The 22,828-nt window shown below is 41.4% G+C and overlaps 1 protein-coding gene across 5 annotated transcripts in view; it reads right to left on the reverse strand.

Moving 5' to 3' along the window:
- med13a (mediator complex subunit 13a) overlaps nucleotides 1–22,828 on the reverse strand; it is a 208,567-nt gene that overhangs the window by 69,216 nt on the left and 116,523 nt on the right. For all 5 annotated transcript variants that reach the window (XM_048612425.1, XM_048612423.1, XM_048612424.1 and 2 more), the window contains one exon: nucleotides 2,148–2,370. In XM_048612425.1, the coding sequence (XP_048468382.1) occupies nucleotides 2,148–2,370 (223 nt within the window). The remainder of the gene's footprint in view (nucleotides 1–2,147; nucleotides 2,371–22,828) is intronic.

Raw genomic sequence — 22,828 nt, forward strand, 5'->3', positions numbered from 1 at the left:
GATGCTGCTTGGCCTGCTGTGTTCATCCAGCCCTGCACCTTGTTGTCAAGGAAACAACCAGTCTTTCTTCTAGCATATCATGCCACAGCCTGAAAAAGCCCTTTCAACCAAGTAGACTTTACAAGCAGTGAGCTTTTTTTAAAAAGTTCAAACCATATAATTTTCATTAACTGAATCTAAAGTTTAACTAATATTATAATAGACTAACAACCTATACATTTCACAATCCAACTTTGCAATTTAATCTTTTCTTTAATGTCCTAAAATCTTTTGCTAGTCTTGCCAACACCATCAACCTACTGCCAGAACTACAGGCAGCCACAGGACAGCACAACTTTATATGGAATTATGGTCAATATATTGTGTTTCTAATTCTAAATGCAATTCCATTTGCACTGGATTTCTGACAACTGCCACCAACCTAACAAGTGGTATCCCCTCCCATGTCAAGGTCCTTCCACTTATCATCCCTGGCCTTCCTGAATTATATGGACTCTGCTCCCACAATGCATGCAGTTTAAAATTTTCACCCTCATGTTAATATCACCCCATAATTCACCATTCCTGGAGTCTTGTGCATCTTCTTCTCTGTGATTCAAGCTATTTCAGCTACATTTTTAGAAATGTCCATTTTAAGCCCATCTTCCTCTCTACCTCCAAATAATCCTCCAAGACAGAGATAGTAAGAACTGCAGATACTGGAGTCAGAGATGACACAGTGTGGAGCTGGAGCAACACAGCAGGCCAGGCAGCATCAGGGGGGCAGGAAGACGTTTCGGGTCGGGACTCTTCTTCAGACTGTTTTTAAAATACACATTTTTGGTTATCCTTCCTACTATTGTGTACCCTGATTCAGCATCCATTTTTCCCCAATTATGCCACTGAACTGCCTTATGACAGTTTGCAACATTAAAAAGGTACAACATAAATTTAAGTTACTTTATTATAACAGGCTGGAAAGATTTCACAGACTTTTTACAACTGAAGTCTACATACATGTATATCAAATACTTCAAGAAAACAATCAACTTATTACTTCCTACGCTGCTTATAGGATCTTTAGCATGCACAAACTGATCACTAGGTTGCCTATAAGATAAATGTCAACACTTCAAAATAGAGTGACCATGATGCTCTTTAACAAAAATCTTGAGTTGTTTAGTGCATTCTGTGGGCTCTAGATTTTTCAATCGAATTTTAATCCATTTGACAATCACCCTCACAAAACCAATGACACATTTTAGAGACAATGAACAAAAACAGCAGCTGTTCTGACTCAGGGGCAGGCACAGGAATAACTGGTAGGACCTGTCCTACTTGAGGTGCAACCGCCACAAAGTTCACAAGACAGAACAAGCAATTTTCCCAGTTATGAAGCGATGAGGTAGTACAATGCAGTAATTTGAACTCCAAATAGGAGAAAGTAGTAAAGAGGTATTAATACAAATCTGTGCAATACAAATGTCAAAAATAAATTGAGAGGTATTTTCTATAAATTTTCTGTTTTCGAAAGGGTCAATATTTACAAAGTAAATATTTCTTTCAAAATAAAATGAAACTCTTGATCCAAAAAAAGTCACTGAATAAACAGGAAATGTCAGCAAAAGATATTTGCTTCAGAAATAAGATCGTTTTATAAATAAAATCACTTCAGTTGCTTCACAATTTACTAGTAACAAAGAATGTTTTTTATGATAATGACAATGCAGAAAGGGGTCAAAACTTGAGCATGTTCTAAATAAAAGCTAAAATAGAGTGAGCCACTCTCAGGAAATTTAACAAATCTTGCCATTAGGTCGTGTTAGCATTGAGGGGGGAAAAAATGTATGGCATTTAAAAGCAATCTGCGTTGATTTTGTAGCAAGATACCCAATGTACAATCCATCACTCCAGCTGGTTTCTTTTATTGACTGACAAATCCACAACCTACGTTTCACCACTGTGTTCCTATACATAGAAAACATTTTGAATTCTCTACACTTGAGAACAAAAAAGTAAAGTGTAATAAGTTTGTGATAATTCAGGCATACTGCTCTGTTACACAGCTAATACTTACTGAATGGTAGCGGCCACGCTAATAAACAAACAGTGCAACTAAACAATCCCTGAAATAATACTGATTGAAAAATATCTCAATTATAGTTCACCTTTTGTGAATGTTTCCTTCCAGGATCTCTCTCGTTGCCTTGCTTGTCCTTCTTATCAGGCAGGCTGAACTCTTCATCTCCATCATCAAATGCATATGGATCAATTTCTGACTTGGAATCTGCCTCTGTGCGAACACTCTTGTAGTACTGGTTTCTACTCTGGATGTAGCCCTGTACCCGCTCTTCAGAAATCTTCAATGGCTTATTTGAGTGTACCACCAAGCTTGAAAGAAAAAAGGTTATTCAACTCAATTAGCAATAGTTAAGGACTGAACGTTGCTTTGCCTTATTTAAGCACAAAAAGATTATGAAGTTCCAATTTCCAGTTCAACTTTGTTCCAACTAACCTTGTTACCCCAAATACAAAATTGAGACCCAATAAGGTTTGGAATAATTCCTCGTAAATCTAATTGCAAATGCTAAAAAATTACATTTATCTGTTTTATTTAAAAATGAGAATAAATATTTTGATTATATTATCGCTTTAAAACTAACCAAAATAAAGAAAATTTAAAAAAACAATTGCAGAACATTGATCCAGTTCTGCACTTTGCCATAACACAGTCAAAAATCATTTATCTTGAAAAATTAATAGTCTACAGTGTCAAAAGTCAGTTGAAGCTCAAGACAATTGTACCATCTCCAGAAGAACATCTTGAAAGGTATGTGAGCCCGACTGTATGTACTCAGCAGCATGCAGTGAAGTGACTATGCATTGATGAAAAACAGTTACAGAATTACAGAAGTTCCCATATCAGATGTCTGTTGCAGTGGAAAAGTCCCATTACGCGAACAATCTTAATACTACTCAGCTGCTCAAGTACAGTGTGACAGAGGAGCAACAATGCCCGTTTAAATGTAAACCATACCTACCTTCAGCAGACAAATCACATTGCCGTTTTAACTAATTTTTGAAAAACAGTTGAGTCCTTTAATGGGCAAAAGTACAATTCTTGAGTACACAAGTGTAGAAGGAAACAGCTGGTACTGCCACTGAACATTTAGCAAACATAGCAAAATCTTGATAAACATGCAAATACTTCTGCAAGAAATGCTGGCTAGAACAGGATTCTACCTTAACAAGGGTAAACTAGTGTCAAGAAAGAATAAAAGCTGTTATCTAAAACCAGGCACATAGAAATTTATCATTAGTTTTTCTTCCCTACTGTATATAGATGGGCAAGATCAAAGGACTTGATACATCAAATTAAGTGCTGCATTATACCTAACTATTTTTAAACTTCTCAGAATGAGAATGAGTGTAACAGTGACAAGACTGCAAGAATGGACTTTTTCTACTTACCCTGAAGTCGTCCTTACCCTTGAACTGCTGCAGTGTTTGAATTTATGGCATTAGCAAGTGGGGAGGGAATTCCAGATCACTGCCGAGTGGCAATGAGGAATCGACAATATATGCCCATATCAGACTGCCATACAATTAGGCGGAAACATGAAGGTTATGATGCGTACATAATGCTGCTGCTTTTTTCTACAATGAGTGTCACAATAAAACAGCAACTAGAATAAATATAGTGCTGCCACAGTGTGCCACTGTGAAGGGGAGATGAATAGAGCCAAATAGCAGGCAATAGTTATGCCACATATATTTGAGTGACTGCTCCAATACAGGTAAATGACGAGCATTCATCACATACCTTATGTGAATCTTGTAGATGGTGAAAAGGCTTTGAGGTAACAGGTGAAACACCAGTTGTAAAGTAGCCACCCTCTACTCTTTTGCAGGCATGGTATTGACCTTCCAGGCCTAGTTGAGCTTCTAGATCGTTAGAACCCTGATGATGTTGTTGGTTATGTCTTTAAAGGGCACAGAAAATTGTTAGGCTTTTTTTTGTTCAACAGTCAGTACCAAATATGCATAAGGTGCATCTTGCCTGCCATTCATCAGTCCAAGCCTTAGTATCATCCAGGCTCTGGTGTATCCTGGCTTCAGCTGCTTCATAATCAGAGATATTGTGGAAGTTTTGCAGACCAGCATTATTACCAAACAACTCTACTTCCAGTTTTAAGATGGAGGAAAAGGCCATTGATGCACCTCTGCAAATATGTTGTGGAGCTTATGAGGATATGTTGTAGGAGGTTTGACCTCCTACTTCAAGCTCATCTCAAATCCCTGCCAAGGTTATTCAGGCAATTCCATATGTAAAGCAAAAACCAATTAAATTAAATGCATAAGCATATACTTTTCCCAACTTAGAATCAGATACAACTAGATGCTATTATAGATTGGGAATCCTTTATCCAAAAACTTCAGAACCAACTCTTATCGGATAAAGAATATTTTTGGTTTTCGGATACCTTATCCTTTAAGATCTTTTCTTAAGCATCTTATAAGCAAAAGCAAAATATTCATTTGACAACTCAGTCTGTTTAGGCATGGGTTAACGTTATCATTATCAAAATCCTTGTGGTGTTTGTAAACTTTTTTCTCATTGTCTCTGCACTTACAATTCTTTGTCTCCATTTGTTGCTGCACTTACCACTTACGTTTGCTTGCGTCCCCTCTGGTCCCTCAGGGAAAAAAAATGGCCCGAATGCACACAAACAGACTTGTAAGCATATTGAGTTTGAGCCTTAGGAAAAAAAATCCTTCACTTTTAGGTCCATTTATCCCAAGCAAAGATTTTCTTCCAAAGGACCCGAACTCAGCGCATCTACAATTCTGTTCAGGTGCCCTTTCCAAAAGGCTTTTGGGTCTTTTCAGTTTGCAAACATGCAGATAAAGGATTTGAATGTTGCGATCATCCAATGTGGCAAAAATTATAGCAATGTATGATTGGGCTTCCAGCCAGATCTCTCACTCAGCATACCAGAGGGTGGAAACACAGGAGAAGGAATAACGAAACAATGTCAGAGACTTGACAGTTCCCAACAGGGTGGAAAATGAAAGGGCACACGTTTAAATTTAAAGAGCTAGCTAATCATTGCAGCTTTATCGCTGCGTTCTCCAACAAATTCGGAATTACCTTAAGGTACAGGTTATTCAGGCAGAGTTTGGCACACAGAAATTTAAAGCAAAAATTAAAGATAATCATTTCTCAGAAACTAACCACCTTTGCAATTGCTCCCTGCATGCAGGTCACACATCACACATGCAAGTCGATGCAAAACATGTTTAAAGGGGCCGTGCACTTAAATAAATCATCCAGAAACTTTTAAAAAAAACACTAGCGAGGGTGCACTGCGAGTTAACATATTCTAAATAACAGCTATTTAAAATCACTTTGGAAAAGAGCAATTTTTAAATCGAGGGTTTACTTAAAAGCTGAAGCTTGTCTGGAAAAAACATGGTCTAAAAATTAGACCACAATTTAGTTTCCAGAAGATATAGTAACGCCAATTAGTTGTGTTTGTTTATCCTTCCAGTGGTTAGCCAACAATGTGGGTGTGACAGAGCACAGGCTCCAGTCTGCCAGGAGCCTGTGGCCTCTTCACTCACAGGTATCAATGGATAGTCCTAAAGGCAAACAAACTTTGTTACTGTACTTCATATCTCAGTAATTAAAGGGTTTTTTCAACTTGGTTAAATTGAGGACTGCTCTATCATTCAACTGAAATCAAGAAATGCTTAAAACAGGAGAAGGTATTTTTGGCAGCTGATAAAAGAATTACAGATCGTTTCAGCAAAGTGATACAACACATTTGGTTGTGCCAGCGATCTAGGCCATTGAAGAGACACTCTTTTTAAAAATCATAGGTCCCTGATGTTAACCACCTCCAAAGAAATGACTACATAATAGGATTATACACACCAGAGGGAGAAAAAAAATACAGAATTTCTTCCACTCCTCATTGCATTATAGACCACTGAGATGCAGTTTAAGGGCAGTCAACAACAGGGTACATTTGGCAGCAAATTGAAAAGAATGATAGAAAAGGATGAATGGGGGATTCCAGTAGGTCTTCATTAACTATGACTTTAACTGAAACATAGGTTCTCATATAAATTCATGTAAAAGCTGATTATGCAACGTAGAATAGAATTCTTACAGTTCAGAAAGAGGTCATTCGGCCCACCGAGTCTGTACTAACCCTTCGAAAAGCACCCACCCAGAACCAGCATGCCCACCCTATCTCCGTAGACCCGCATTTACCATTGCTAATCCATCTAGCCTACACATTCCAAGACAATTTACAGACAATTTAGCACAGCCAATCACCTAGCCTGCATATCTTTGGACTGTGGGAGGAATCCAGAATACCTGGTGGAAACCCATGCAGAAAAGGAGACAACGCGCAACCTCCAGATAGTCAGTCAGCCAAGGCTGAAATCCAATCCAGGTCCCTGGTGCTGTGTGGCAGCAGCGCTAACCACTGAGCCGCTCTACTGCCCAGTGTACAAGTGAAATAACATTAAATGAAGCGAAGTTAAATGATAACCCATTGTACTAGCATTTGGGAGCCTTTAACTGTTTAATTAGGGCTACAGGAAGAAAAGGAGCACACTTGGGTTTTTCTTTTGAATCTTAACGTATGGAAGAACTTGCAGTTTGCAGGTCTTTGTTCAATAAATATATATTTAGAAGAGACAGCAACCATGTTGAACACAGTAATTCATCATAATCCTAGACAATCCCAAATTATTTAATTATAACCAACTGAATGCAGATTTGTTGCATTTGCCAAGCAAGGGGACATTTATAACTTACCCCGCTGCCTCCTGGGAGTCACTAAGCCTGCATGTGGGACTCATCTGGAGCAAAGTAATTATAAATAGTCGGATTTTTGAGGGGCCACTACATGCAATATTCATCTCAGTTTATAGCTGAATTTTCTGAACATTTTTTTCTAAGTGTCATCATGGACAAAAAAAAATCAAATAATAAAACACTAGAGCTTTCAAAAAGAAATATAATTAACTCTGTCATTTCAACAATTATATAATGAATGACAACTGTACATGCTCACCTCCGTTTTTTTTAAATTATGCATGCGCATTTGGAAAGTGATTTTTTTTAAATTTAAAATAAATTCTACCCTGTTTTAACTCTTATTTTTCTTCACTGATACATTCTTTCATTGTTTTTTCTCATTTTTAGACATTAGGTTATCACTCTCTATTTGTATATCTTTGAAAGATTTTACTGCTGCTATGAATGCTCTTGGGTGTCAGCAAATGCAGCCCAACTAATGACACAGATTAATAAGGACATCGCAAAAGCAAATCAAGCACTAGTGTTTACTTCTAAAGGAACAGAATTAAAAAAAGGAAAAAGGTGCATGAAACTCATTTTGAATCTCAATTCACTTGGAGTACTGTTGTGTACAGTTCCGATCACTACAGCATAAAAATGATGCAGAGGATGCTAAAAATCATGCACACAAATTATTCCAGCACTACTAAATTATACCCAGCAACAGTGGACAGCTTTGGGCTTTTTACTCTAGAAAAGACAAGTATGAGGGGTATTTCAACAGAACTAGGTCAACTTGTATTCAAAAAACTGCAGATGCTGGAAATCAGAAACAAAACCAGAAATTACTGGAAAAACTCAGCAGGTCTGGCAGCTTCTGTGGAGAGAAATCAGAGTTAACATTTTGGATCCAAAGACCTTCTTCACAGCTTGTATTCATGTTGTGCCCTGAACATACCTGAAGTAGTTCACAGGAGCTTTAATGAAAAAAATTGTAGAGTGAGTCACCACATGAGATAATGGACTGAGATGGAAGTAGATTTCAGGGAATATCTTAAAAGAGGAAAGAGACAGTAGCATGCCATTAATACTACTGCACTAAAGGTCTGGAGGCATGAGTTCAAATCCCACCATGGTTACGCGACAGAATGTAAACTTAATTGCTAAATAAAATCTTTAAAGTTAGTTAATAACACTTAAGTGCAACTGACAATAGACTGCCAAAGCTAAGGAAGAGAAATGCGTTGTTGTTTTTGTTTTTCCTAAACTTTTTCAGTCACAGATACTGATTCATATCCTGCACAGAAGAACCTAGTTATTTGGTGAGTAAGGTTTATTCCATTCCTAAGGTTCAACACAATATAGCAAATCAGTGGAATGGTTAATAAAATATATAAATACATAACTAAATATATAACTGAATGAAATAATTAAGTAGCTCCCTCAAACATATTGAGGATGGCAGGACAGGTGATGGGCCACAATTTCAGCATGTGGGAGTTCCCAGCTGCCAGATTGGTGCAAAGCAAACACGCCTGCAGCAAGTGTTTGGAGTTCCAGTAGCTTCAACTCAAATGTTTTGCTGAAGACCAAATTATAGATACTGACACATCAGGAGGCAGAGAAGTTACATGAATTGTTTACACCAGAAGATAGGTAGCAACTCTTAGGGTTGGATTGTCACAGCATAGAATCCCTACAGTGTGGAAGCAGCCCATTAGACCCTCCAAACAGCATCCACCAAAACCCACACCCCTACCCTATAACCTGCATTTCTCAAAGCTAATCAACCATGCCTACTCATCCCTGGAAACTGAGAAACTTAGCATTGCCAATCCATCTAACCTGCACATCTTTGGACAGTGGGAGGAAATCAAACTACCCAGAAGAAGCACACGCAGACACAGAGAGAATATGCAGTCACCCGAGGGTGGAATTGAACCCGGATCCGTGGTGCTGTAAAGCAGCAGTACTAATCACTGAGCCACCATGTCGTCCCACCCGTTCGAGAGCCAAATAGACAGCAGGTAGTACGAGAACTGGTATTAAGAAATGTGATTGAGAGATTACTGATTCAATTCTATGAAGGTACCGCTATGTCACAGTGACAAAAATATGATAAGATGATAACACCACTGGTTTCTTTGACTGGAAATCCATGACCAGTGGTATCCTGCAGGGTTCAGTGTTGGGACCCCAGTTGTTTGTAATATATATTAAATGATTTGGAGGAGACGCCAGGTGGCCTGATTAGTAAGTTTGCAGATGACACGAAGATTGGCAGAACTGAGGATAGTGAGGAGGACTGTCAGAGGACATAGCAGGATATAGATTGGCTGGAGATTTGGGCAGAGAAATGCCAGATTGAGCTTAATCCAGACAAACATGAAGTAATGTTTTTTGGAAGATCTAATGAAGGAGTGAAGTATACAGTAAATAGCAGAAATCTACAGCATCAACACAGAGCAGGAAGCATTTGGCACGGTCGGAGGGGCACAGAGCATAAAAATTGGCAAGTCATTTTACAGCTGTACAGAACTTCAGTTAGGCCATATTTAGAATGTTGTGTACAGCTCTGGTTGCCATACAATAAAGGAGGATGTGGCAGCTTTGGAGCGGGTACAGAATTGGTTTACCAGGACGTTGCCTGGTTTGGAGGGTATTAGCTATTAGGAGAGACTGGACAAACTTGGATTTGGTTTCGTTTGAATGTTGAAGGATGAGTAGCGGTCTGATAGAAATTTACAAAATTATGACAAGCATGAACAGAATGGATAGTTGGAGTCTTTTTCCCCCAGGGTAGAAATGTCAATTGTCCATAGTTTTGAGGTAAAAAGGGGTAAAAGTTTAAAGGAAATGTGAGAGAGAATTTTTTTCTTTTACAGAGAGGGTGGTAAGTGGAATGTGTTGCCAGAGGTGGTGATGGATACAATAACAACTGTTAAGAGGCACCTTGACAGATACATGAATAGGCAGGGATTAGAAGAATATAGACTGCATAGAGGCAAATGCTTTATAATTTGGAAAGGCAACATGTTAGGTGCAGTCTTAGTGGGCCAAACAGCCTGTTCCTCTGCCGTACTGTTCTTTGTATACTGGCTTTAAGGTTTGGCACAGCAAGTAGGACTAATCTCTTTCTTGACTAGTTGGCCTCCTAACTTGCCAGGTGAGCTATGCAGAGTGAGTCTTCTTCATTTCCAGTGTTTAGGTCAATGTCAGGTAATCCATCCTGCTTTTCTATTCTTCAATATTTTCTGTAACATCTGTAACAACTGAGTGACTTGCTAGGCCACTTGTTGGGTATTTAATACTCAGTTATGTTGCTGTGGTCTGGGGTCAAATTTGCAGCAGCTTAGATATTTTTGCAGTTTCTTTTCCCCAGAAGGACATCAGTGAATTAAATGGAATTCCATAATTATTATATCTGAACATATGATCACCTGAACATACGAATCAATAGCAGTCATTCAGCACCAGAAATCTGCTCCACCATGACCAAACTGATCATAACCTCAAATCAGCATATCCACATAGCCCTGATAACTTTTGTTCATCAAAACAGGTTTTATCTAGCTCTTCCATAAAAGGTCTTCAAGGATTCTGCTTCCACTGTCTTTTCAGGAAGAGTTCCAAAATCTTATTACCATCTGAGAAATGAAATTTTGCCTAATCTTCGTTTGAAATGGGCAAGCCTTGATGTTTTTGAACAGTGATTTCAAGTTCTAGATTCTGAAGAAGTAAAATCCTTTCCACATACACCGTCACAATTGTTCAGGATCTTGTACATTTCAATCAAGTCACCTCTTATTTTGCTAAATCTCAGCAGAAACAAGGCTAGCCTGTACAACCTTCCTCATAAGACAACTCTCATTCCAGATATTAATCTAGTAAAACTTCCCTGAACTGTCTTAAATGCTTTTACATCCATCCTTGCACAGTACACCAGATGCAATCTCAGCCACGTATGACCTTCTTTCTTCTGTTTTCAATTCCCCTCGTGTTAAATCATAACATTCCATTAGCTTTCCTAACTACTTGCTGTACCTGCATACTAACCTTTTTCTGATTAATACAACGGAACACCCAGATCCCTCTGTATCTGAGTTCTGCAATCTCTTACCATTTAGATAATATGCTTTTTAATCTTGCTGCCAAAATGGATAACTTCACATTTTTCCAAATGATGCTCCATTTGCCACATCATTGCCAACTTACTTTATCTGCATGCTTTTGTACCCTCATGTTCTCTTCACAACTAACTTTGCCACTGATCTGTGTTGTCAGCAATTTTTGGCAACTATACCTTCTGTCCCTTCAAAGTTATTTAAATAAGTTGTGAACAGTTGATGTCCCTTCACTGATCCAGTGGCTCACCACTTGTTACATCTTGCTAACCTCAAAGTTCATTTATACTTATTCTCTGCTTCATCTTAGCTCTCCTGCACCATGAGATTTTATTTTCTGCAACATCTTTTGATCTGTCACTTTGTCAAATTCCTTCTGGAAATCAAAGTGTAGAACATCCAATGGTTCCTCTTTATCCTCAAAGAATCCCAACTGACTGGTCAAATGTGATTTCCTTTTCACAAAATTATATTTACACTTCCAGATTGCCTTGAATTTATCCAAGTGCTCTCATAAAGCTTTAATACTAGTTGCTAACATTTTCCCTGAGAGATATTAAGCTAACTGACTTGTAGTTTTCTGCTTCCTTTGTGAGTAAAGGAGTTACATTTACCATTTTTCAATTCAGTGTGCTATTCCCTGAATTAAAGATGCTTTGGAAAATTAAAATGAATTCATCAACTATCTCACTGGTTGCTACTTTTAAGATCCTTTTTATTCATGGGTTGTAAGAGTTGCTGTCCAGGCCAGCATTTACAATCCATACATGGATGCCTTTGAGAAGATGGGGAGTTCTGCCCTGAATCGCTGCAGTTCATTGGTAAGTGCAGATCCAAGACATTGATGGGAAGGGAAGTTCAGAATTTTGACCCGGTATCACTGAAGGAACAGCGATATATTTTCAAGTCAAGACTGGCTTGGAGTGGAGTTTGCAGCTGGTGAAGTTCCCGTGTATCTGCTGATACATGCATCTGCTCGATACTATTTTTAACAGTTCTGGTTAATCATCAATAGTGGGTCTGTCCCTTGGAACTTCTTTGCTTGTTGAAATGTACTGTGTTTATATTGTATATTCTGAAATTTTCTCTTAGATTTCTAACCTAACTTGCCAGTTGACTTTAGCCAGCTCTGCTTTAATGCCCTCAATCACCCTTATTCAAAATTTTGAACAAGTATAGTCTTGGACACGCTCCTCTCTCCCTCATACTGAATGTAAATTTATACCAAACAACAAAAATTCGTACAGAGGAACAGGCCCTTCGGCTCACTAAGACTGTGCTGACACATGATGCCTTTCTGAACTAAAAACATCTTGCCTCAACGCTGTCCATATCCCTCTACTCCTTGCCTACTCATCTGTTAAGGTGCCTGTTAAACATTGCTACTGTATCCACTTCCACCACCACCTCTGGCAGCTCATTCCGGGCACTTATCACGCACTGTGTAAAACACTTGCCTCTCACAGGGAGTCAGAGATGTACAGCACGGAAACAGACCCTTCGGTCCAACTCATCCATGCCAACCAGATATCCCAAATTAAACTAGTCCCAGTTACCCGCATTTGGCCCATATCCCTCTAAACCCTTCCTATTCATATATCCATCCTGATGCCTTTAAATGTATCTCCTTTAAACTTTCACCCTTGTACCTCAAACTTATGTCCCCTAGTAACTGACATTTCTACCTTGGGAAAAAAATATTCTGATTATCCATTCTATCCATGCCTCCCAATTTTGTAAACTTCTATCAGGTCCTCTCCCACCATCTTTTGGCATTCAAGTGAAAGCAAACCAAATTTGTCTAAACTCTTCATATAGCTAATCCCCTCCAAACCAGGAAACATCTTGGTAAACAGTTTCTGTATGCTCTCTCTAAAGCCTTTACATCCTTCTGGTAGTGTGGAGATTAGAACCGTACACAATATTCCAAACGTGTCTGAACTAAATTTCTATACACCTGCAACATGACTTGCCAATTTTTATACCCTATGCCCCAACTGATGAAGGCAAGCATGCTATATACCTTCTTGACTACCTTATCCACTTGTGCTGACACTTTGTGGATCTATACGCCTAGATTCCTCTTTGTGTTGATACTACTAAGGGTTCTGCCATTCACTGCATACTTGCCTCCTGCATTAGATCTTCCAAAAAGCATCACTTCATATTTGTCTGGATTTAACTTCATCTGGCATTTCTCTACTTAAGGCTCCAGCCAATGTCTGATTTCCACGGGATACATCAGGTCTCACGATCCATAGCTCCCCCAATCTTTGTACTGTCCACAAACTTACTAATCAGACCACCTACATTCTCCTTCAAATCACATATACATTTTAAACAACAAGGGTCCCTGTCCCTTGCAGGACACGTGATCTCCACTCGCAAAAATATCCTTCCACAATTTCTCTCCGTCTTCCATGACTAAGCCAGTTCTGTATCCATTTTACCAGCTCACCATAGATTCCATGTGACTTTACCTTTTGCATCAGCCTGCCATGAGGGACCTTGTCAAAGGCCTTGCTAAAGTCCTTACGGACAGCATCCATCATCCTGCCCGCAACCATCTTTGTCACTTCCTCAAAAAACTCCAATTTGAGACACCCGACTTTCCCCACACAAAGCCATGCTGCCTATCATTAGTAAGTCCATATTTTTCAAAATTTGAGTAAATACTATCCCTAAGAAACTTCTCCAATAATTTCCCTACCACTGACGTAAGGCTCACCGGCCTGTAATTGCCCAGATAATCCCCACTGCATTTCTTAAACAAGGGAACAACAATGGCTATTCCCTGGTCCTCCGAGACCTCTCAGAAACAAAGATTTTGTACAAAGCCCCAGCAACTTCCTCATCTGCCTGGGATAGATCCTATCAGGCTCAGGGGACTTGTCTATCTTATGCTTTTCAAAACACCCAACATTCCTCATTTATTAAACTGACATGCCCCAAAATATCAACATATCCTTCCAGAGACTTAACATCCACGATGTCCTTCTCCTATGCGAATACTGATGCATTCATTAAGCATCTCACCCATTTTGTCTGGCTCCATACACCAAATTCCCTTTGTCCTCGAATGGACCTACCCTTTCCCTAGCTACCCTTTTGTCCCTTATGTATGTATAAAACACCTTGGAATTTTCCTTAATCCTGTTTTCTGAAGACATTTCATGACCCCCTTTGGCCCTCAATCTCTTGTTGAGTTCTTTCTTGTTATCTTTATATCATTGTACAGGCTTTCTGTCTGTTTTTTGTTTCTCAAACCTTAAGTACGTCTCATTTTACATTTTAAACACAGCTCTCAATTTCTCGTCAAGCAAGGCTCCCGAATCTTTCCATCTTTATCCTTCCATTCCAGAGGAAGACTAATAACCAGCTTTTCAAAGATTCCCACATGCCAGATGTGGCCTCACCCTCAAACACATGCCCCCCGTCGACATACCCCAATTCCTGACTAATATTGTGGTAGTCAGCCTTCCCCCAGTTTAATACTTTCACCTCTTATTAATATCCATAAGTAACTTAAATCTTAGAATTATGGTCATTGTTCCCAAAATGCTCCCTCACCGAAACTTTGATCACCTGTCCCAACTCTTTCCTCAATACCAGGTCTAGTACGGCCCCTTCCATAGTTGGACTATTTACATATTGTTTGGGGAATCTCACTGAGAGGCCTAGTTTCCACCAGTAGGAGAGACTAGTACCCGAGGACACAGCCTCAGAGTGAAGGAACAACACTAAGACTGAGATGAGGAATAATTTCTTCAGCCAGAGGGTTGTTAATCTGTAAATCTCATGGGTTCCCTCTGCAGCAATGTCATTGAGACAGAGATAGATAGGTTCTTGATTGGTATGGGGATCAAAGGTTACTGGGAGAAGGCAGGAGCATGGGGTTGAGAAACATATCAGCCATGATTGAATGGAGGAGCAAACTCGATGGGCTGAATGACCTAATTCTGCTCCTGTCTAATTTTCTGGCTGCACTACATTCTGAAATGTAATTGGTGTCTCCTATCATCAAGACAGATACTAAATATTTGTTCGATGTCTCAGTAATTGGCAGCAGGGTGGCTCAGTGGTTAGTGCTGCTGCCTCAGGTTCGATTCCGGGTTAGATTCCACCCCCGACTGTTTGTGTGGAGTTTGCACGTTCTCCATGTGTTTGTGCGGGTTTCCTCCGAGTGCTCCGGTTTCCTCCTACAGTCCAAAGATTTGCAGCCTAGGTGGATTGGCCATGCTAAATTGCCCGTAGTGTTCAGGGATGCCTCGATTAGGTAGGTTATAGGGGGGATGGTCTCTGTGGGATGCTCCGAGGGTCGGTGTGGACTTGTTGGGCCGAAGGGCCCGTTTCCACACTGTAGGGATTCTATGATCTATGAATTTCATAATTCTCCATGATAATTTCTTCTGTCTCTGCCTTTTAAGACAGAGGTTCCCTCATCGTAGGAGTCACGAATAGAAGTTTTACAAGCTCTGGCGCAGCAATGCCTGTTATGACAGCTGCGCTCTCACTAACAGTCAGGTTCCTGTTCATTCAGCCACCACTCTTCTCAGTTCTAACTGAGGGCTTGTGACAACTTTCAGCCCTTGAATTGGGCTCACGATGTGAGAAAGACTGGGAAGCACTTCTCTAAGGATCAATTTTTATTTTAGTTACACACATGCTTTGAATACATTTGTAAAAGCTCTTACAATCTGTATTTGATGCTCCTGGTGTTAGGAACAATGCATACCTAAGTTTCAACTGCATATTGTCTTTTGTGCTAAGAATGGGAAAGACATGATTAGTTTTCTTTTAATTCTCAAAGTCTATCTTCTTCCCTTTTTAATGAACATTTTTATTGACCTATGCTGGTTTCTAAAATAATTCCAATCCTAACTTGTAGAAGGAAAGGGTAAAACTTCCCCCAGTGAGGAACAAAGCAGCAGGTTAACATCTGTAGGGGTAGATTCAATTGCATGAAAAAATATGAAGAAAATGACAGGAAAGGAGAACTCAGGAGAGGTTATTAAAATCTCCAGCACAGACACAAACAGGACAGTGTTTGGAAAGGGTTAGGAAACAAACTTACGCACAGTGGATAAACGAATGACATTGAGAAGCGGGATGGTTAATACAGGACTGAAGGTGTTATATCTGAATGCACACAGTATAAGAAAGGTAAATGAGCACGTGGCGCAGATTGAAATTGGCAGGTATAACGTGGTGGGCATCACGGAGACATCGCTGCAAGGGAATCAGGATTGGGAGCTGAATATCCAAGGATATATATCCTATCGAAAAGATAGGCAGAGGGGGTGGAGTTGCCTTATAGTAAGAAGTGAAATTAAATAATAAGAAACGAAGTAGGGTCAGATGGCGTACAATCTGTGTGGGTAGAATTGAGGAACTGCAGAGGTTAAAAACCATAGTTGGAATTATATACAGGAGCTGGGGTGCAAGATACCAGGGGATATAAAAGGTGTGTAAGAAAGGCAAAGCTACAGTGATGATGGGGGATGTCAATATGCAGGTGGACTGGGAAAAATCAAGTTGGTAGTGGATTACGAGAAAAGGAATTTGTGGAATGTCTACGAGATGGCTTTTTGGAGCAGCTTGTGGTGGAGCCCACTAGGAAGCAGGCAATACTGGATTTAATGTTGTTTAATGAGGGAGACTTAATAAGGGAGCTTAAGGTAAAGGAACATTTAGGAGGTATTGATCATAATATGATTGAATTTACTCTGCAATTTGGGAGGAAGAAGATAGAATCAGAGGTAATGGTATTACAGCTGAATAATGCAACTATAGAGGCATGAGGAAGGAGCTGACCAGAATTGACTGGGAGAAGAGCCTAGCAGGAAAGACAGTGGATCAGTAATAGCAGGAGTTTCTGGGAGTAATTCAGGAGACACAGCAAAACTTTATCCTTAGGGGAAAAAAAGCATGGCACAGGAACAATGAGGCAACCATAGCTGACTAGGTAAGTCAGGGATAGCATAAAAGCAAATCAGAAGGCATATAATGTGGCGAAGGGCCGTGGGAAACCAGAGGATTGGGAAGCTTACAAAGACCAACAAAGGGCAACAAAAGAAGAATTAAGGAGGAACAAGATTAAATGAGGGTAAGCTAGCCAGTAATATAATGGAGGACTGTAAGAGTTTCTTTAGATATATAAAGGGCAAAAGCAGACATTGGACCACTGGAAAATGACGCTGAAGAGACAGTAGTGAGGAACAAGGAAATGGCTGAGGAACTGAATAATTACATTGCATCAGTCTTCAAGGTGGAAGACACAAGTCGGGAGTCAGAGCGGAGTATGGAAAAGATGCTAGAAAAACTGAAAGGCTTTAAAGGTGGATAAATCACCTGGACCAGATGGACTACACCCCAGAGTTCTGAAGGAAATAGCTGAAGAGATAGTGGAGGCGTTAGTGGAGACCTTTCAGGAATCACTAGAGTCAAGGAGGGTCCCAGAGTACTGGAAAATCGCTAACGTGACACCCCTGTTTAAAAAGGGAGTAAGGCAAAAGACGGGAAATTACAGGCCGCTTAACCTGACCTCAATCATTGATAAGATTTGAGTCCATTGTGAAGGATGAGATTTCTGAATACTTGGAATTGCATGGTAAAATAGGGCAAGGTCAGCATAGCTTCAAGGGGAGGTCATGCCTGACAAATCTGTCAGAATTCGTTGAGGAATTAACGAGCAGGTTAGTCCAAGGACAACCAATAGATGTTATCTACCTGGACTTCAAGAAGACTCTTGACAAGGTGCCGCGCAGGAAGCTGTCAAGTAAGATAAGGGTCCATGGTGTTACAGGCAAGGTGCTAGCATGGAAACAAGACTGGGTCTCTGGCAGAAAGCAGACAGCGGAGTTAAAAGGATCTATCTCAGGTGGCAGAAACAAGTGGTGTTTCACAAGGGTCAGTGTTGGGACCACAACTTTTCACCTTATACATTAATGGTCTAGATGAAGGAACTGAGGACATTCTGGTTAAGTTTGCAGACAATACAAAGATAGGTAGAGGGACAGGTGGTATTGAGGAGGCAGGAAGGCTGCAGAAGGATTTGGACTGGTTAGGAGTGTGGGCAAATGAAGTGGCAGATGGAGTACAATGCGGGGAAGTGTGAGGTCATGCACTTTGGTAAGAATAGAAGCATGATTGTTTTCTAAATGGGAAGAAAATTCATGAGTCTGAAGTGCAAAGAGACTTGGGAGCTCTAGTCCAGGATTCTGTCAAGGTAAACTTGCAAATTGAGTCAGTAATTAAGAAGGCAAATGCAATTTTGGCATTTATTTTGTGAGGACTTGAATGTAAAAGCAGGAATGTACTTAGGAGGCTCCATACAGCTCTGGTCGGGCCACGTTTGGAGTATTGCACACAGTTTTAGGCCCTTATCTCAGGAAGGATGTACTGGCCCTGGAGCGGGTTCAGAGGGGGTTCATGAAAATGGTCCCAGGAAAGAAAAGCTTAACATATGAGGAATGTTTGAAGATTCTATACTCGATGGAGTTCAGAAGGATGAGGGGGGATTTAATTGAAACTTACAGAATACTGAATGGCCTGGACAAAGGGGATGTTGGGAAGATGTTTCCATTGGTAGGAGAGACTAGGACCCGAGGGCACAGTCTTAGAGTAAAGGGAAGACCTTTTAGATCGGCGATAAGGAGAAACTTCTTCAGCCACAGAGTGGTGAATCTATGGAATTCACAGCCACAGAAGGCTGTGGAGGCCAGGTCATTGAGTATATTTAAGATGGAGATAGATAGGTTCTTGATTGTCAAGGGTATCAATGGTGACTGGGAGAAAGCGGGAGAACGGTTTGAGAAACTTATCAGCCACGATTGAATGGGGGAGCAGACTCAATGGGCTGAATGGCCTAACTTCTGCCCCTTTGTCTTATGGTCTTATTTCAAGCCTTCTCTTTTAACCGAATATTATCACTGAGACCCAGCCCATCCATTCTTTTTTGATATATGCACTCGTGCATTATTTATTTTATAAAATCATAAATCGCTGGCAAACCTTAGCAGGTCTGGCAGCATCTGTACAGAGAGAAACAGGGTTAACATTTTAAGTCCTATGACTGTTCTTCATCCTTGTGCATTTTCTCTGGTGATGGGAATCTGGAAATCTGCCTGTGAGGGTGATAGAGGTAGAAACCCTCTTAACATTTAAGAAACATTTACGAGTATTTTTCTTACCAAGGCAAGAAAAGTAATGGGCCACGTGCTGGAAAATGGGATTAGAATAGTTAAGTGCTTTTTTTGGACCCGTGCAGACTCAATGGGCCAAAGGGCCTTTCATGCTGGAGACCTCTGTGACTTTACACCTTTTTTATCGCAACCAAAACTGCACACAGTATATTATGTGATCTAACCTACATTCAGTACAGGGTTGAAATGACATTTCTACTTTTTAATCCTTTCCGTCTAGAAATAAAGCTTAGCAAAGGGACAACTTTTAGTGGTTCATGTGTTCGTACCCTACCATCCGAGAGTTGCACTCTTGATCTAAGAAGTGACACCCCTATCCTTCATTGTTGAGCTTCATTTATCAATTTTTTGCTGATTATGCTAGTTTATTAATGTCCTCCTATTGTATGCTGCAGTCATCCTCAATATTGACTTTTGCAACAATTCACCCCCACCCCTCCCTGCTAAAAAAACACAATTTTGCATCATCAGCAAATTTAGAAGTTATCCCCGGATAAAATTTAGCTATTACAGCTAGTCAGTTATTTGCTTTTTGTCATTTATTCCTAGAATAGGAGTTTCCAAGCAAACATAAAAATTAGTCCAGGTGGAGTTTAATGACAGAATTAAAAGAAAACAATTTTTGAGGGAGAGAGACAAGATAATTAGAGACTTCCAAACCACCAGTTTCTCTATTAATTCTTCCAATTCATTTCAAAGTGAATCAAAAGAAAGGGCCAGGATATCAGCTTAATCATCTGTGTATCACCAATTCCTAGTCACAGCAACCACAAATGACATAATGGCACGTTTCTGCAATGTGGATATTCTGTACGTTTCAATATTTCCCCAGAACCCTCAAACCAATTAATGACAAAGACACAGTGGCCTTATAAAATACACTATTAACTAGTATTGTTGAGGGTTGAGAAAAATACAAACAACCAATTTAAGATGATCAGTTGGGCTTGCAATGCGGCTCACTTATGGATGCTAGTTATTACATATATTCACACACAGAAAAACATGCCCAAACATTACGCCTTTTTCAACTAAACAAAAACCTGTTGGAGTCCCTTGATCAGAGTCAACCTGCCTTTGGTTTAAATGTAAATAAAAAGGTAAAGAAAAACACAGTTCTAGCAGACCACAGGGCTTCATTAGAAACACACAACCAGTAGTGGTTTAACCTGAGGGTCACCATGCCTGGGGCGGGGGGCGGTGGGGGGGTTCAGTGAGACAGAGTGTGAGGTTACCTTCATGGTAACCTCAAAACGAGAAGGCTGGCAGTTAACTGTTCCCTGGTGCATTCTCCATGGTAACGCTTCTACCAGAGTCCACTTGCCCACCAAATCAGCACCAACGTCTCAAGCAATATAAACTGTTTTTCTCCTTCAGGTTTGATTCTGTGCTGATGAGCACAAGATGAAAATTTTCAAAAGTACTCTCCGACACCACCTCCTACCGCCCCCTTGATCATGATCCCACCCCCGACCACCAAACCATCATCTCCCAAACCATTCTCAACCTCATCACCTCAGGTGACCTCCCACCCACAGCCTCCAACCTCATCATTCCCCAACCCCGCAACGCCCGCTTCTATCTTGTTCCCAAAATCCACAAACCTGACTGCCCTGGTCGACCCATTGTCTCCGCGTGCTCCTACCCCACCAAACTTATCTCCAACTAGCTCGACTCCATTTTCTCCCCCTTGGTCCAGAAACTCCCCACCTACGTCCGTGACACCACCCACGCCCTCCACCTCCTCCAAAACTTCCAATTTCCCGGTCCCCAACACCTCATCTTTACCATGGACGTCCAGTCCCTCTACACCTGCATTCCCCATGCAGATGGCCTAAAAACCCTCCGCTTCTTCCTGTCCTGCAGACCCGACCAGTCCCCCTCCAGTGACACACTCATCTGCTTAGCCGAACTCGTCCTCACCCTCAGCAACTTCTCTTCCAATTCCTCCCACTTCCTACAGACAAAGGGGGTGGCCATGGGTACCCACATGGGCCCAAGCTACGCCTGCCTCTTCGTAGGTTACGTGGAACAATCCCTCTTCCGTAGCTACACTGGCACTAAACCCCACCTCTTCCTCCGCTACATCGATGACTGTATCGGCGCCACCTCGTGCTCCCACGAGGAGCTCAAACAAACAGTCATCCACTTCACCAACACCTTCCACCCCAACCTTAAGTTCACCTGGACCATCTCTGATACCTCTCTCTCCTTCCTGGACCTCTGTTTCCATCTCTGGCAACCACCTGGAAACTGATATCCATTTCAAGCCCACCGACTCCCACAGCTACCTAGAATACACCTCCTCCTACACACCTTCCTGCAAAAATGCCATCCCCTATTCCCAATTCCTTCGCCTCCGCCGCATCTGCTCCCAGGATGAGGCATTCCACTCCCGTACATCTCAGATGTCCTCGTTTCTCAAGGACCCCAACTTCCTCCCCTCAGTGGTCGACCGTGTCTCCTGCATTTCCTGCAACTCATCCCTCACACCCCCTCCCCGCAATAACAACCAAAACAGAATTCCCCTCATCCTCACGTACCACATCACCAACCTCCGGATCCAACGCATCATCCTCTGACACTTCCGCCATCTGCAATCTGACCCCACCACCAAAGACATTTTTCCCTCCCCACCCTTATCTGCTTTCCGGAGGGACCACTCGCTCCGGGACTCCCTTGTCCGCTCCACACTCCCCTCCAGCCCCACCACACCCGGCACTTTTCCCTGCAACCGCAGGAAGTGCTACACCTGCCCCTCACCCCCATCCCAGGCCCCAAGAAGACTTTCCACATCAAGCAGATGTTCCCTGCACATCTGCTAATGTGGTATACTGTATCAGCTGTTCCCGTTGTGGCCTCCTCTACATCAGGGAAACCAAGCGGAGGCTTGGGGACCGCTTTGCTCAACACCTACGCTTGGTTTGCACTAAACAACTGCACCTCCCAGTCGCGAACCATTTCATCTCCCCCTTCCATTCCTCAAACGACATGTCCATCCTGGGCCTCCTGCAGTGCCACAACGATGCCACCCGAAGGTTGCAGGAACAGCACCTTATATTCCACTTGGGAACCCTGCAGCCCAATGGTATCAATGTGGACTTCACAAGCTTCAAAATCTCCCCACCCCCGACCGCATCCCAAAACCAGTCCAGCTTGTCGCCGCCTCCCTAACCTGTCCTTCCTCCCACCTATCCCCTCCTCCCACCCCAAGCCCCACCCCCATCTCTTACCTACTAACCTCATCCCGCCCCCTTGACCTGTCCGTCCTCCCTGGACTGACCTATCCCCTCCCTAACTCCCCACCTATGCTCATCTTTACTGGCTCCACCCCCGCCTCTTTGACCTGTCTGTCTCCTCTCCACCTATCTTCTATCTGCCTCACCCTCTCTCCCTAGTTATTTCAGAACACCCTTCCCCTCCCCCATTTCTGAAGGAGGGTCTAGGCCCGAAATGTCAGCCTTCCTGCTCCTCTGATGCTGCTTGGCCTGCTGTGTTCGTCCAGCTCTACACCTTGTTATCTCATTTTCAAAAGTATGTCTTTTTTTCCGTCAATACCTAAGGTTAAATAATTGGCTTCAGTAATTCTTTCAGCATCCTTTGGACAGGAGAATCTATTGCGTAGCTCTTAAAACATGGTAATTTCACGTGGTTTAAGAGATTATATGCCCAAAGTATTTTTTCTAAACAACCAAAGCACT

The sequence above is a fragment of the Rhincodon typus genome, chromosome 26 (genome assembly GCF_021869965.1).
Source record: "Rhincodon typus isolate 14 chromosome 26, sRhiTyp1.1, whole genome shotgun sequence".
Classification (NCBI taxonomy): Eukaryota; Metazoa; Chordata; class Chondrichthyes; order Orectolobiformes; family Rhincodontidae; genus Rhincodon; species Rhincodon typus.